The sequence below is a fragment of the Melopsittacus undulatus genome, chromosome 2 (assembly GCF_012275295.1).
Source record: "Melopsittacus undulatus isolate bMelUnd1 chromosome 2, bMelUnd1.mat.Z, whole genome shotgun sequence".
In the NCBI taxonomy this organism is placed as follows: Eukaryota; Metazoa; Chordata; class Aves; order Psittaciformes; family Psittaculidae; genus Melopsittacus; species Melopsittacus undulatus.
The window spans coordinates 76,691,332-76,703,334 of record NC_047528.1 but is presented as its reverse complement, the minus strand read 5'-3'; the positions used below and the strand labels follow the sequence as shown (position 1 = coordinate 76,703,334).

At 37.3% G+C, this 12,003-nt stretch overlaps 1 protein-coding gene across 6 annotated transcripts in view; it reads left to right on the top strand.

Annotated features, from left to right (window-relative positions):
• Window positions 1–12,003, top strand: part of CTPS2 (CTP synthase 2) — a 67,543-nt gene that overhangs the window by 40,321 nt on the left and 15,219 nt on the right. For all 6 annotated transcript variants that reach the window (XM_031051026.2, XM_034074317.1, XM_031051029.2 and 3 more), the window contains exons 14-16: window positions 8,395–8,491; window positions 9,826–9,881; window positions 11,551–11,647. In XM_031051026.2, the coding sequence (XP_030906886.1) occupies window positions 8,395–8,491; window positions 9,826–9,881; window positions 11,551–11,647 (250 nt within the window). The remainder of the gene's footprint in view (window positions 1–8,394; window positions 8,492–9,825; window positions 9,882–11,550; window positions 11,648–12,003) is intronic.

Genomic DNA, 12,003 nt, shown 5'->3' with positions numbered 1-12,003 from the left:
ATTAAGATAATTAATCTCTGCTATGATATTAATATGTATTATTACTTTTGATTTTCTGAAACATAAAAGATAATGTACTGTTGTTCGATAGACAGTAATGAAAATGCCAAAGCACTTTTCTGCAAGATAATCTAACAGGTTAAATTTGTATCATTGCAATTATCTCCCTATGCTCTGGTCTTTTTTTTTTTCTTTTTTTTTTAGTATAATTTATTGGTTTGTGTTTTGTGGATTTGTTTTTTTGTTTGTTTGTTTGGTTTTTTCCAGAAATCCTAAAATTAATACTCAGTGCATTGATTACATTGGATGATACCCAGCACTTGCTTTAGTTCTTCCAGTTCTCCAACTGGAATGAGAAATGTTACTATGTATGAGTGAAAAGGATGGTAATGACTCATGGAAATAATCTCCACTACAGCTCTTGACTTCATGGGACAAAGAAAATCTTAGTATTCATTGCTGGAGAGCTTTTCAGAGGATGAGGTTTCCATTCTGTATACCCAATGAGATATCCAGCATCTTCAGATTGTTCTTTGTAATTTAGGAGAAGTTACAGGCATGAATGACCAGACAGGCCAAGGTACTTTTATTCTCTTTGGTATACCATGGAAGACAAATAGAAGTAGTTAAAATTAGTGGTTGTGCCAGGGGTTTTTTCTTAGAAATTCCCCGTTAGAGTATTTCTGTTCTGCTATTAGTCCACAAGATTGTCTTTACTAGAATAACTCAATTTAGTAAATTAAGTAGGAGAACCACTAAGTCGTGGGGTGGCCAACTTCAGTTTGATAAGTACTTCCATTTTGTTACGGGGAGCAGAACGTTACCAGGTAGTAGAGGTGAGGGAACTGGTGTGGCATTTAAACAGGAGTTAAACAAAGAGGAAGCAAGAAGGAGGAAATACAAAACTGCATATAAAGTTTTCCAAGATACCTACGTAGTAGATATATATCTCTGTTTAAACAGTAAAAGTGATCCTGCTTACCTTCCAGAAACAATTACTTTAGGTTGTGCAGTGTTGTTCCTGGGTGTGATCTCTTATGAAATGCTGTTTCAAAATGTAAAAATGAAAACAAAGAAAACAAGGGGGTATAAGGGAGGAAGAAACATGACTATACTGTGAATTAGTATTGTGTTAGTATGATACCCTTCATTATCAGCATTTCTTCATTCATCTATCTTCATTTCTACAAAGTGACAGCTGAAACGTAGAAGTAGAGTTGAAAAGAAAATATACTCCCTCATCAGAACGGATTGCTTCAATTAAAGGCTACCGTGGTTGGCATAAGCTGGTCTTTTTGTATGGTTTTGTAGAATGGACTCAGCTAAGCTGCTTGTTAAAGGAATTAGATTGGCCCAAAATTCTGGCACTGGGAGTAGAGTAACATTTACTTTCACAGCTCTCTGCAATTCTCTACAGCTTTAGTGGGATTTTTTTTTTGCAAAGATATACAACCTGCAAAATACCTTGTAGAAGTTTAACGTGTTTGCACTGCAGTGCCTTCAGAACATTTCAAGATACTTTCTTTTTCCTCCTATTCAGCTGATTTTAATAAAATGCTCACCTATCAGAGATACTATTTTAGCTCAACTAGTAGAGAATCAGGGTTTAAATTCTGGTGTCCCTTTAGATATATGGTCAACCAATCATTAAAGCTTATGGTCTGCCACTGATCTTTGGGTATGATGTGAAGTATAATGCCTAATTGTGAAACTGGGCTGCTTTCGACGTATCTGTAGCACAGAAATCCTCATGGATCTAGTGTCCTTTATTCTGGTTTCATTCAACTAGTCTAGATTCTAAATAAGGCATTTTCTTGTGGCCGTATCAAGAAACGTGATGGTATATTTTTTCCTTCAGTTTAAAACTTCTATTTAATGATCTGTTAGTCAAATGTACAGTAGCTAAAGCTAGTTGGTGAAATAATTAAACTGCATGAAGTTGTTCATCTCAGTCAAGCATGCGTTGTCAGGCAATGTAAAAATGATTTATTTGACTGAATCACCGACAATAAAACAATTTTTCTTAAAACAGAAGTTAAACTACTTTGTGAGTACTTACTTGAAAACTTCCAGATTCTTTTTCGAAGTATAGTATTGTACCATTACCTTTTTTTTTTTCTCTATTCAAATAGCTATCCTTTTGATAGGATGCTTTTCCATCTCCAGTATATAAAAGAAATAGTCTACAGATGTATTTTATTTCCATTGCAACAACTGTTATTCTTTAGGATGTGCACACACAATTTAATAGATTCGTGGCAAATGTGCCTCTGCACCTGATTTGGCAGGCCTGAAAAGGAGGAGGGCTTACAAAAATAATTACAAATAAATGGCTGTGGCTTGCTGTTCTGATTTGAAAGAGATTACTCAAAAGAAATCTTTAAACTGATCCAGGACCTTTCCAGGGATTTTTTTCTTAGCTCTAAAGTTATCTGGGAAGTTTTACACCACCACAAAAGGACATTCCAATTAAAAAGTACCTCCAGCTAGTATATAAATGAAAATAGGGAAATCTGTGATTTTCTACTTGCTGCCCATGCCCTTTCTAAACTAAACCACTTAGTTTCTGCATCCCTTCCATGGCAGTTACCTGTAGGATATAATTACCTGAGTCAGAAAACATCAAACATCTACTGTTTAAACAATCTCAGGCCGTGTTTGATTATCTGTTATCTGTGTCTTGGCTTTATTTCTGGGGTGTTTGATGAAGAGAGCACAAGGCTCTGCCTCCCTCTCTAGGTTCTTCCCTCTGCTTTGGAATGCTCAGAGATACAGACTTCCTTCATGCTTTCCTCCTTCTGATGTACACATGTGGATTTAAGTGAATTAGAAAGGCTAAATTTCACATACTGTTAATTTCAGTTGGGGAAGTCTCAAAGGCATTGACAGAGTTCTGATTTTTTAGTAGGTGTATGTGGTAGGAAGGGAAGGATTTCTGCTGGCTATAGATGTGCTTATCTTTCTGAAATTAAATTACTGAGTATTTGGTGATTAATTGTAGTATGAGCTGGACTGGTCCAAAGCCTGAGAACAGCTTTCCACTTTTCTTTAGTTATTCAAGTCTGACAAATCCTGCACTCCTTGGATGGAGTTGCGTGAATGGCACTCTCCAGTGTATTTCTATAGCCAGCACTGCTTGACCTGGTTCCTTTTGCTAACACTGACAGTTTGAACATTTTTGATTGTTTAAGCTGACTCTGGGACATATGGTTGGAATAACTAGAATGAATTCTAAAATTTGTTAAGCAAGATCTATATAGGCTTTGCATATCAACATCTCCATTAACTTTTTCTGTTCACTGCACTTTGCTTATGAGTAAGCAAGCATTGTTTGAAAAAGAAGTTACACCCTTTGTGACATTTTGTCAAGAAAATGTGACAAAACATTCTGCACCAGAATTTCTGCTTATTCAGGCACAATCCTTCTTAGAGATTTTTTAGGCTTTAATTAAATAAATGCTGAAGGACAGTTACTTAATTCTAAAACAGGAAATAACAAATCTTTGGAAAAGATGATTTCCATACTGGAAAATGTTTGACAGTAACAGGCTATGGGATTTTAAGAGTTTAAGAAATTTAAGCTGATATTTGTTGGAATATTTGGATACTGTGATGTCATTTAGTGAAGAGAGTAGAGAACAGGATTTTTCAAGCTGATTGCTCACATCACTGTATAGCTGCACGAGTCAGCTATAGAGGATTTCTGGTTTGATCTTATATATGGTGGTGGTAATGTTTTTGAAAACAAACATTACTTCAGTCAGAGTAATAGAGCGCTGAGTAGTCTGAAATCTGCAAGTGGCTTTATGGCAATTGGTTCCATCCTCGGGGGCTGAGTGCTTTAGATAGGTAGGCAATGATGGGATTTGCTTGGAACTAGGATATCTTTGGGAAATAAGGAAATAGGGGATTCTGGCAGATACGTGATCCTTTCACCTTCTTTCAGTAACTGAAAAGATTTAAACCTTGGTTTTGAATGAACAGGGAAAGAATGTATTTTTGCTTTACTTGCCAAGTCGGAAGCTGTCAGTACCGTACTTAGTATTGCATCTGTCAATTCTTTTCATTAAAATGATTGTACTATTGTTTCTAAAATGTTAGTATAAACATTCCATTTGTAGGTCGCTAGGTGTGTCTGTTGATGAACTTGTGAATGAAACAGATGAGGTTGTATCTAGCCAGTACTGACAAATCCTGAACGGAAGAGGCAATAAAAGAATGGGTTCCTCTAGTCTGGTTTGAGTCTTTGTCAGTTTGTGTTTTGTTTTGTTTTTTTTTATGGCTGTGTTCTGCATGCATTAATATTCATCAGTACCTGTCACTGTATTCCCTGCTCCCGTTTGCTTTCCCTCTGCACACCTCTTGTGTGCTGAGTGTCTTAGAGCCTCTTTCCAGTGTTCAATTACCAGTGTTCAATTAATCTTTAGGGTCAGTGCTTCTTCTGATGCTTTGATCAGCACTTAACATGTGTAGCAATTTATTTCAGCAGTGACAAATCATTTCCTTGGCAGATGAGGGCAGAGTGAAAAAGCAAAACCCCTAAAAATCTGCTTCCAAAGCTGACTTCCCAGTGACTTGTTCAAATTGCATAATGTTCCTCTCCCTCCCCACCTTTCCTCACCCATCATTCCCAGACAAAACCCAGACAGACACCCCCAACATCCCCCTTCCAGCCCCAGTATCCATAGTAGAAGTATTTTTCAAAATGAATTGCAGGCTGTAAGGCAAAGCAAAGACAAAATTTAATGGTCCGGCAGTGATTGCTAAAATGATAGGTAGTGTATTTTCAGGGGCTTGGTTGCTCAACATTGAGTGTCTGGGCTTGAGAGGTTTTGTCATTAATTTTTATAGGTGTCCTGACAGCAATGAAGCAACTCAAGAAATAGATTTCTGAAAGAAAATCAGTAGTTAAAGTCACTATTCATCAGTAGAATGATTTAATACTAATCAGGCTGGTTTATATCTAGGATGTGTTTTGTGTTATGTCAGAGTGCTTATTTATTTCATGTTGACTGTCTGCTAAGTGTAATATGTGGTCTCTGTAAAATCCCTGCAGTGCTGGCAGTTCTCAGAGATTTGCGTAAGAAACGCCTTATCTCTTTTTGCATCCTCACTGCTGATGCCTTTTTGTTGCTTGTGGTACCTCTTGTTCTATGCTGTTTCCAGTATTTCAAAGAACTATTGCATAGTGAGAGCTGATTTATTCTGTGGCAGGAGGCATAAGCTCTTTGACGAATCTATTCAGTTGCACAGTTTTTTGAAATAACCACCACTTGAAGGTTCATCTTTTATCTGATCAAATGAATTCTGATAAATATGGCAAAATTTTCCATTATTTTCCATACTGAGTTGCTTTTCTGATGCTTATTACTATCCTTGGGGTATAGGGCACTGGTGTCACTTCACTTTCAAAGGCTTCTTGGACAAACTTTGTTACAGAGAAAGTCGTGTAATATATAAACAATGAGGGATGTGCTGTGATAGTTGCTAAAGTTGATCAGAGTCACAGAGCATATCAAAAAGGAAGATCCAGAGTCAGAATAACTTGGAGGTATTACCTCATAAGTAGCTCCTTTCCTCACCTGACTATGAAAAAATATTTGAAGCGTTCTTACTATCATAAACATAAAAATCTTGGGGAAGATGGAGAGCTGGTTTATAATGAACATATTAATAACAAAATATGAACACATGCAGTAAGCTGCTTGATATCAAAACTCAATATTGCTGTCATATTGGCAGAATATCTACCACTGGTAGAAATATAGTTGTGTCATGTGATGTTTCTTAAAAGACATCTCAGTTATGACTTAGCAGATGTTAGGGAAGGTTTTAAGGACTGGATTGTCTTTCAAATATGTGCTCCTGACCACGCTAATGTAACTGTTGAGTCACAGAAACGGGCCTCTTTGAAGACAAAGATTAGTTGGGGAAAATTGCCTGACTCTTCCCTGAGAGTCCATTTCTCCAGTGAAATTTTTGTTGGACTTACAGCCCCATGTTGGGTTCTGAGAGAGGGTGGCAGAAGTCCTCAGGAGAGTGGATGAAGCTGTACTTTCATAGTGTGGCTTCATTCCAGGTTCCAGTCTAGATTCCAGGATTCCAATCTAGAGCTTTAGTGGGAGTCGTGAGTATCAGTGTTTGTTCTTTGCCTGCTGAAAGAAGGAAGAGCTGAGCGTGTGTCCGTAACCTGTTTGAACTGATACATTCTTTAATTGATCTGGAGACCATATATTTGTTAACTGATGATTTTGAGTCTTCCTAGAGGACACATTTAAGCACAATAAATTAGTGAAATCTGTTATACACTGCATAGACTGGTCCACTTCATTTGGAGCCAGGTGTTTTAAGAGCTGAGCAATGTCTTTCAGGAAGTTGCCATCCCACCTATTGTATCCCCATGCTTCCTTTTATTTGTGGCATTGTGCTCAAAGTTTTGATAGAATATCTTAGTACAGAAAATTCTGAAAGATTAAAATAGCAAAATCTTTTTTTTTTTTGGGGGGGGGGGGGGGTGGAGGATGACACCTCAAACACCTGGGTATTTTTGAAGTAATAAGGTTTCAGTGATTTATTTTTTTTTTCTGTACAGTCCTCACCTTCATGATTTGAAAGGTAATTAAGGTATTTGTAATATCCCACTAGTTTGATCACAACACCTGTTTGTGACATTTTGTAATGAGTATATAGCTTATAAGTAACAGTTTGAAGGTATAAGGTTATACAGAGATAATTGCACAGCTGAAATGCATTGGCACAAGGCCAAAGGCCAAGCACTTTCCTCCATCCCTTCTAAATTGAGTAACTTCACTTTATGAGGTGTATCATCAGAAATTGTTTTCATTACTCCCAGAGGACAAACTAAGGTTGATAAAAATCCAATTCCATATTACCCATATGTATGAATATTTATATTTTTAGCATCTTTGTCAATTACATTCCTCAGTGACTGTGTGTGAATACATTGGTCATTGTTTCTGCCTATGTGTTTCTGCACTTTTAAACCGTTTTACTTCTCTGAGGCAAACTTCCTTTAAGCCTGCCTTCTCGCATGATTGTGAGACGCATCAGGATTTTTCAAACTAAGCGAAACTAAACATGCTTCTTTCATTAAACGTTAGTTTCTCTTATTCTCTGAATCCCACCATCCTGGATTCCACTTGACCCACATAGCATCCATTTGACTCATCCATTTCAGTCCTCAAACCCAGTATTTGTATATTCTTCATATTTTATGTGAAATAGCATATTCTACATACAAGGCAAAGTATTTTATGTATTCTGAGGCAATCTGAGAAACCCTTTAGTAAAGGTGAAACTAAGGGGGAATGTTTTTCCATTTCTCCCAGTGATAAAGCAGTGACTTATATAACGTGAAATGTTGGAGTTACCTCTTTTAGTACTCTGCTTTTACAACATTAGATTATAGTGTTGTTACGAGTGCCTTCTTTCCACTCCTTTTCCATGCCTTTTCACTCCTCCACACTTCCCAAAAAAGAGGACTTCTTCTGTCTTCATACAACAGCTGTTTCTGCTTCTTAGCGTAAGAAGGAACATTCTGTATAAAGAACAGTATAGAAAAGGGACTGGTGTACAGAAATGTTTACCCAGGATAATCTTTCAGCCTCTATCACTGTGTGGTTCAGGGACTTGCTTTTTCAGAGATGCTGTCTTTATTACTTGGAGGATTTTTTCATCTATGAAATTATCAGTTCTAAAAAAATGTATGTAGTTATAGAAACAAAGAATAGCTTTTGGTAGAATTATCCTATTGCTAATGTTTTGGTATCTGGGTTTGGATTTTTGTAAAAAAAAAAATATTTTTTTCTAGCCCAAAAGTTAAATTAAGGAATTAATAATAAATTGCTTTTGTTGATCATAACATTACATCCCAAGTAGCAAGTGATAGGACAAGAGGTAACGGCTTCAAGCTGTACCAGAGGAGGTTTGGACTGGAGATTAGGAACAATTCCTTCCCCAGAGGGTGCTCAGGTGTTGGAACAGGCTGCCCAAGGCAGGGCTGCAGTGTCCGTCCCTGGAAGTGTTCATAGACTGTGTAGACAAGGCCCTCAGTGACATGGCTTAGTGGTGGCCTTGGCCGTGCTGGGGGAATGGTTGGACTTGATGATCTTAAAGGTCTTTTCCAACCTAATTGATTCTATGATTCTATGATTAAAAAGTTTCATACCAGTTAGCTAATACTCTCAGTCTATTACACTCCCAATACTTAGAACAAGGCTTTAGGGAAACCAAAGAGTAGTCATAATTGGGAATGCTTGGAGGAAAAATTAATAATGTTGCCATTTATATATCTGTGCAACCTGTTATGCAGTTATTGTTTTTTTTTCTGTGTTGTGTTGGACGAAACAGTGTTTATACAGTTTTTCTCTACAGGTTATTGACATGCCAGAACACAATCCTGGAGATATAGGTGGAACGATGAGACTGGGGAAGAGGAAGACTGTTTTCAAAACACAGAATTCCATTTTAAGTAAGTTACATTTCTGCTCTTACAACTTGCCTTTTGAATAGGAACTCTGTAACATAGCAAAGCAAAAATGCCAAAGCCCATTTTGTTACACTACTACAACCTCAAGCAAGCATTTGGGTGACAGCTTTCCTGAGCTCATTCTTTCTGATCCTGTTCCCATATACATTTACCCAGGATTGGAATGTAAAGAAAAAAATGAGAGACATCTAGAAGTCTCAGTGAAAAGATCAGTTAGATAAACAGTGAGGAATCTGTTGAGTTAACTGAAAAGCAGATAGTTTAAGTCATTATTTTTTAGAGAAGATCAGAACATTTTGTTTTCTTTATGAGTTGATAGGATGTGTGAACAAAGACTGCTTGTTCTACTCCTGAAGCTTTTTTGGTACCCCTGTCTCCTATGCATTATGCTCTTGACAGACCTAAATATTGCTTGTCATTCTCTAGAATTGCCAGTGTACCTCAGCTTTAAATGTCACCTGGCCTCACTGCCGTAGTCCTCACTTTATGAAAGACTCATAGAAAGCTCTGGTAATTTACTCAGGAAATATTATTCCTGTTTTTGATGCTTTACAACTTGAATGGAAATAGTTCAATTTGAAAAGGCAGTTCCTTAAAATTTATGCATATTTGCATTTTTGTAAAATTGCAGTAGTATCACTCCACAATTTTTGAGATCTTGGCAGTCTAGATCCTGTACAAACCATTAAGTGAGACAGTAGTCCTAATGACACTAAAATAAATTGAGAGCAAAGTTTGAGCCATGGCTGTAAGTGAGAGATACGATTACATTCTGGTTTACTGCATGCTTCTAACTTACTCCTTGTTTCTCTGGAATGTAGAGTGTTCCAGATTAGGCTCAATGAACTGCAAGAGTCCTTTGGGTAATGAGATCAGGAAAAGAGAGAAAAACAATATTCTCTGTCATTGGAGGTATTATGCCAGTTGGCATGCATAATCTATTAAAATGGAACAGATGCTACTAAAAGGCTTCCTTTGCTACACCTATTGTGTACAACTGTTGTAAAACCCTGAAGGGATTTTATGTTGCTTGTTCATTCCAAATTACTTTATTTTAGGCTTTACAATTTAAATTAGTTTAAGTGTGACCTTTAGACTCTAGTCTGCCCAGGCTATTTCTGGTTAAGGAATGTTGAACATGAATACTGAAAAAACTTGGGTAACATAAATGAAAAGAAACTAGTTGTTACTCAGAAAAGCATGGACTGGAGTGTCCTGTTTTGTTCTAAATTTGACATTTTAAAATTACATTAAAGTGTTCTAATAACTATTAAAGCAACACATTAGCATTAATTTCTCCTTTGTTGTATATTCAGGGAAACTTTATGGTGATGAAATGTTTGTGGAGGAGCGGCACAGGCATCGATATGAGGTAAGCACTGCTAGTGTAGGTTGTACTCAGAAGTTAAAGCTCAAGCAAATTACATTTCTCTTGGTAAGCATGATTCTCCTTAAAGCCAATGTAGAAACATAACCCAAAATGTAGTAATAAATAGTATTATTTAGATCAAAAGGAACCTCTTCAGTCTTGTGGTCCAGCTTCCTGTTTTGAGCTGAGCCAGCTTCAAAATTAGATCAGGCTGCTTAGGATTTTGTGACATCTAGTTTGAATGTCTCTGAAGATGAAGATGTTGATCTTTTGGCAATCTGTACCAATGTTTAACCACTTCATTATGATCCCCTTTTTCCTTTATATCTAATAGGACATTTCCTTTGGCAGTTTGCCTTTTATTTCTTGGTCTTGTGCTGTGCATCTCTCAGAATAGTCTGGTTCAGTCTTCTTTATACTATTCCGTTAAATAGTTGAAGTCAGCAACAAGATCCAATCTCTGCCTTCTCTTCTCCAGTGTGAACAAATCCAGCTCATCCAGTCTCTCTTCCTATGCTGCATGTGGTCCAGCCCTCTAATCATCCTGGTTGGGTCTTCTAAGGACTTGCAACATTTTGTCAGTCTTTCTTGTACTGAGGGACCTGAAACTAGGTATGGTATTGCAGAGGTGTTCTTGCAAGTGATGTATAGAGAGGCATAATTAGTGTACTGTTTCTGTGGTAGAGAAGTTGTAGTGTTTTAACAAAATGGTAGTGGAGAGTGATGTCAGAGATTACTTGACTTTCTGTGAAGTATTTGAAAGCTAAAGACTTATAATCCTTAAATGCATTGATCCTTGGCTGACTTGGCTCACTTAGCAGCTTAGGTTATGTTCAAGTAGTGCACATTCTTTCATATATGGGTAGACTTCAGGCATCAATTGTAGGTGGACTTAAGGCATCTACAACTTGGAGGCTAATACAGATCACTTGCTTCCTACCATCCAACTCTGTATGCCTTTTGTATAGGTCCACTGCTCTGTTTGAGAACATCTCTGTATATTCAAGGTACTGTCATTCAAGGAAATAGGTGAGAGCTGGACTCCTGGAGTTATTTCTGAGATAGTTCAGAAGGGACCTGACTCCACCAGTATCTACAGAGGGGCCTGAGCTATGAGATGTATGCATGCTAAGAACTGATTCAGACCATGTTCAGTTTCCTTAAAAAGCTTGGAGGAGAATGTGACTGTGGTAAAGGTGCTCAGAGTTTGAATAGTAACTGAGTGGTTAGAACATCACCAAGGAAATGAAACAGCTCACTGCAGAACTCTTCAGTTTGAAGGAGGAGCTGAACCACAGCTTGTGTCATAACCACTGAAATGCAGTGTTCAGAAAGGAGGTCAGCCTTTATGCCAGTGGGCCATTTAAAAAATGAGAGATGCAAGCTGCTCAGAATCAAGGGGACAGCAGGCAGAAGAGACCCTGGCTTTAATTTTTTTTTAGTATTATGTAGTGTGTTTTAAAATTACTAATTCACCTCTTATTAAATAAGCATGCCCACTTTTACAAATTTATACCTGAGAGTTGTTAAAACAAGAAAGCAAAAGTTCTCAGCTCTTTTCTCAATCATTTTTATTCTTGTATGCATACTGAAAACATTACAAATAACCTCTACTGTTTGTTAAATCTAGAAATAAATAGAATTACAATTACGACTACTTTGAATATTTCAGGTGAACCCAGAGCTGACTCACTGCTTTGAAGAGAAAGGTTTGAAATGTGTTGGCCATGATACAGAGGGGAACAGGATGGAAATTATTGAACTGGAGAGTGAGTGTCTTACTTGTCTGTAGTACTGTCTAAATCTATTAAAACCATGTAAACTATCAATTTTTCAGTTCTTAAATGCATATAGGAATCATATTTATCTGTCATAACAGCCAAGATCATGTTGGGAAGTACTGCTGACTCCACCTGTGTGTTGCAGTGGGTGAAGATTCAGAGGTTGTTAGGAGGCATCTTACTCTTGTCAAGGATTGTGCATGTATTTCATTATCAGGGAGAGACATGCTCCTTTTCCAAAAGATCCTAATTCTAGCTCAGTGGGATTTGGCTTAGTAGAATCATAGAGTGATGTAGGTCAGCTAGTGTAGCCCTCTGCTTCAGCACAGGACTACCTTTAAATA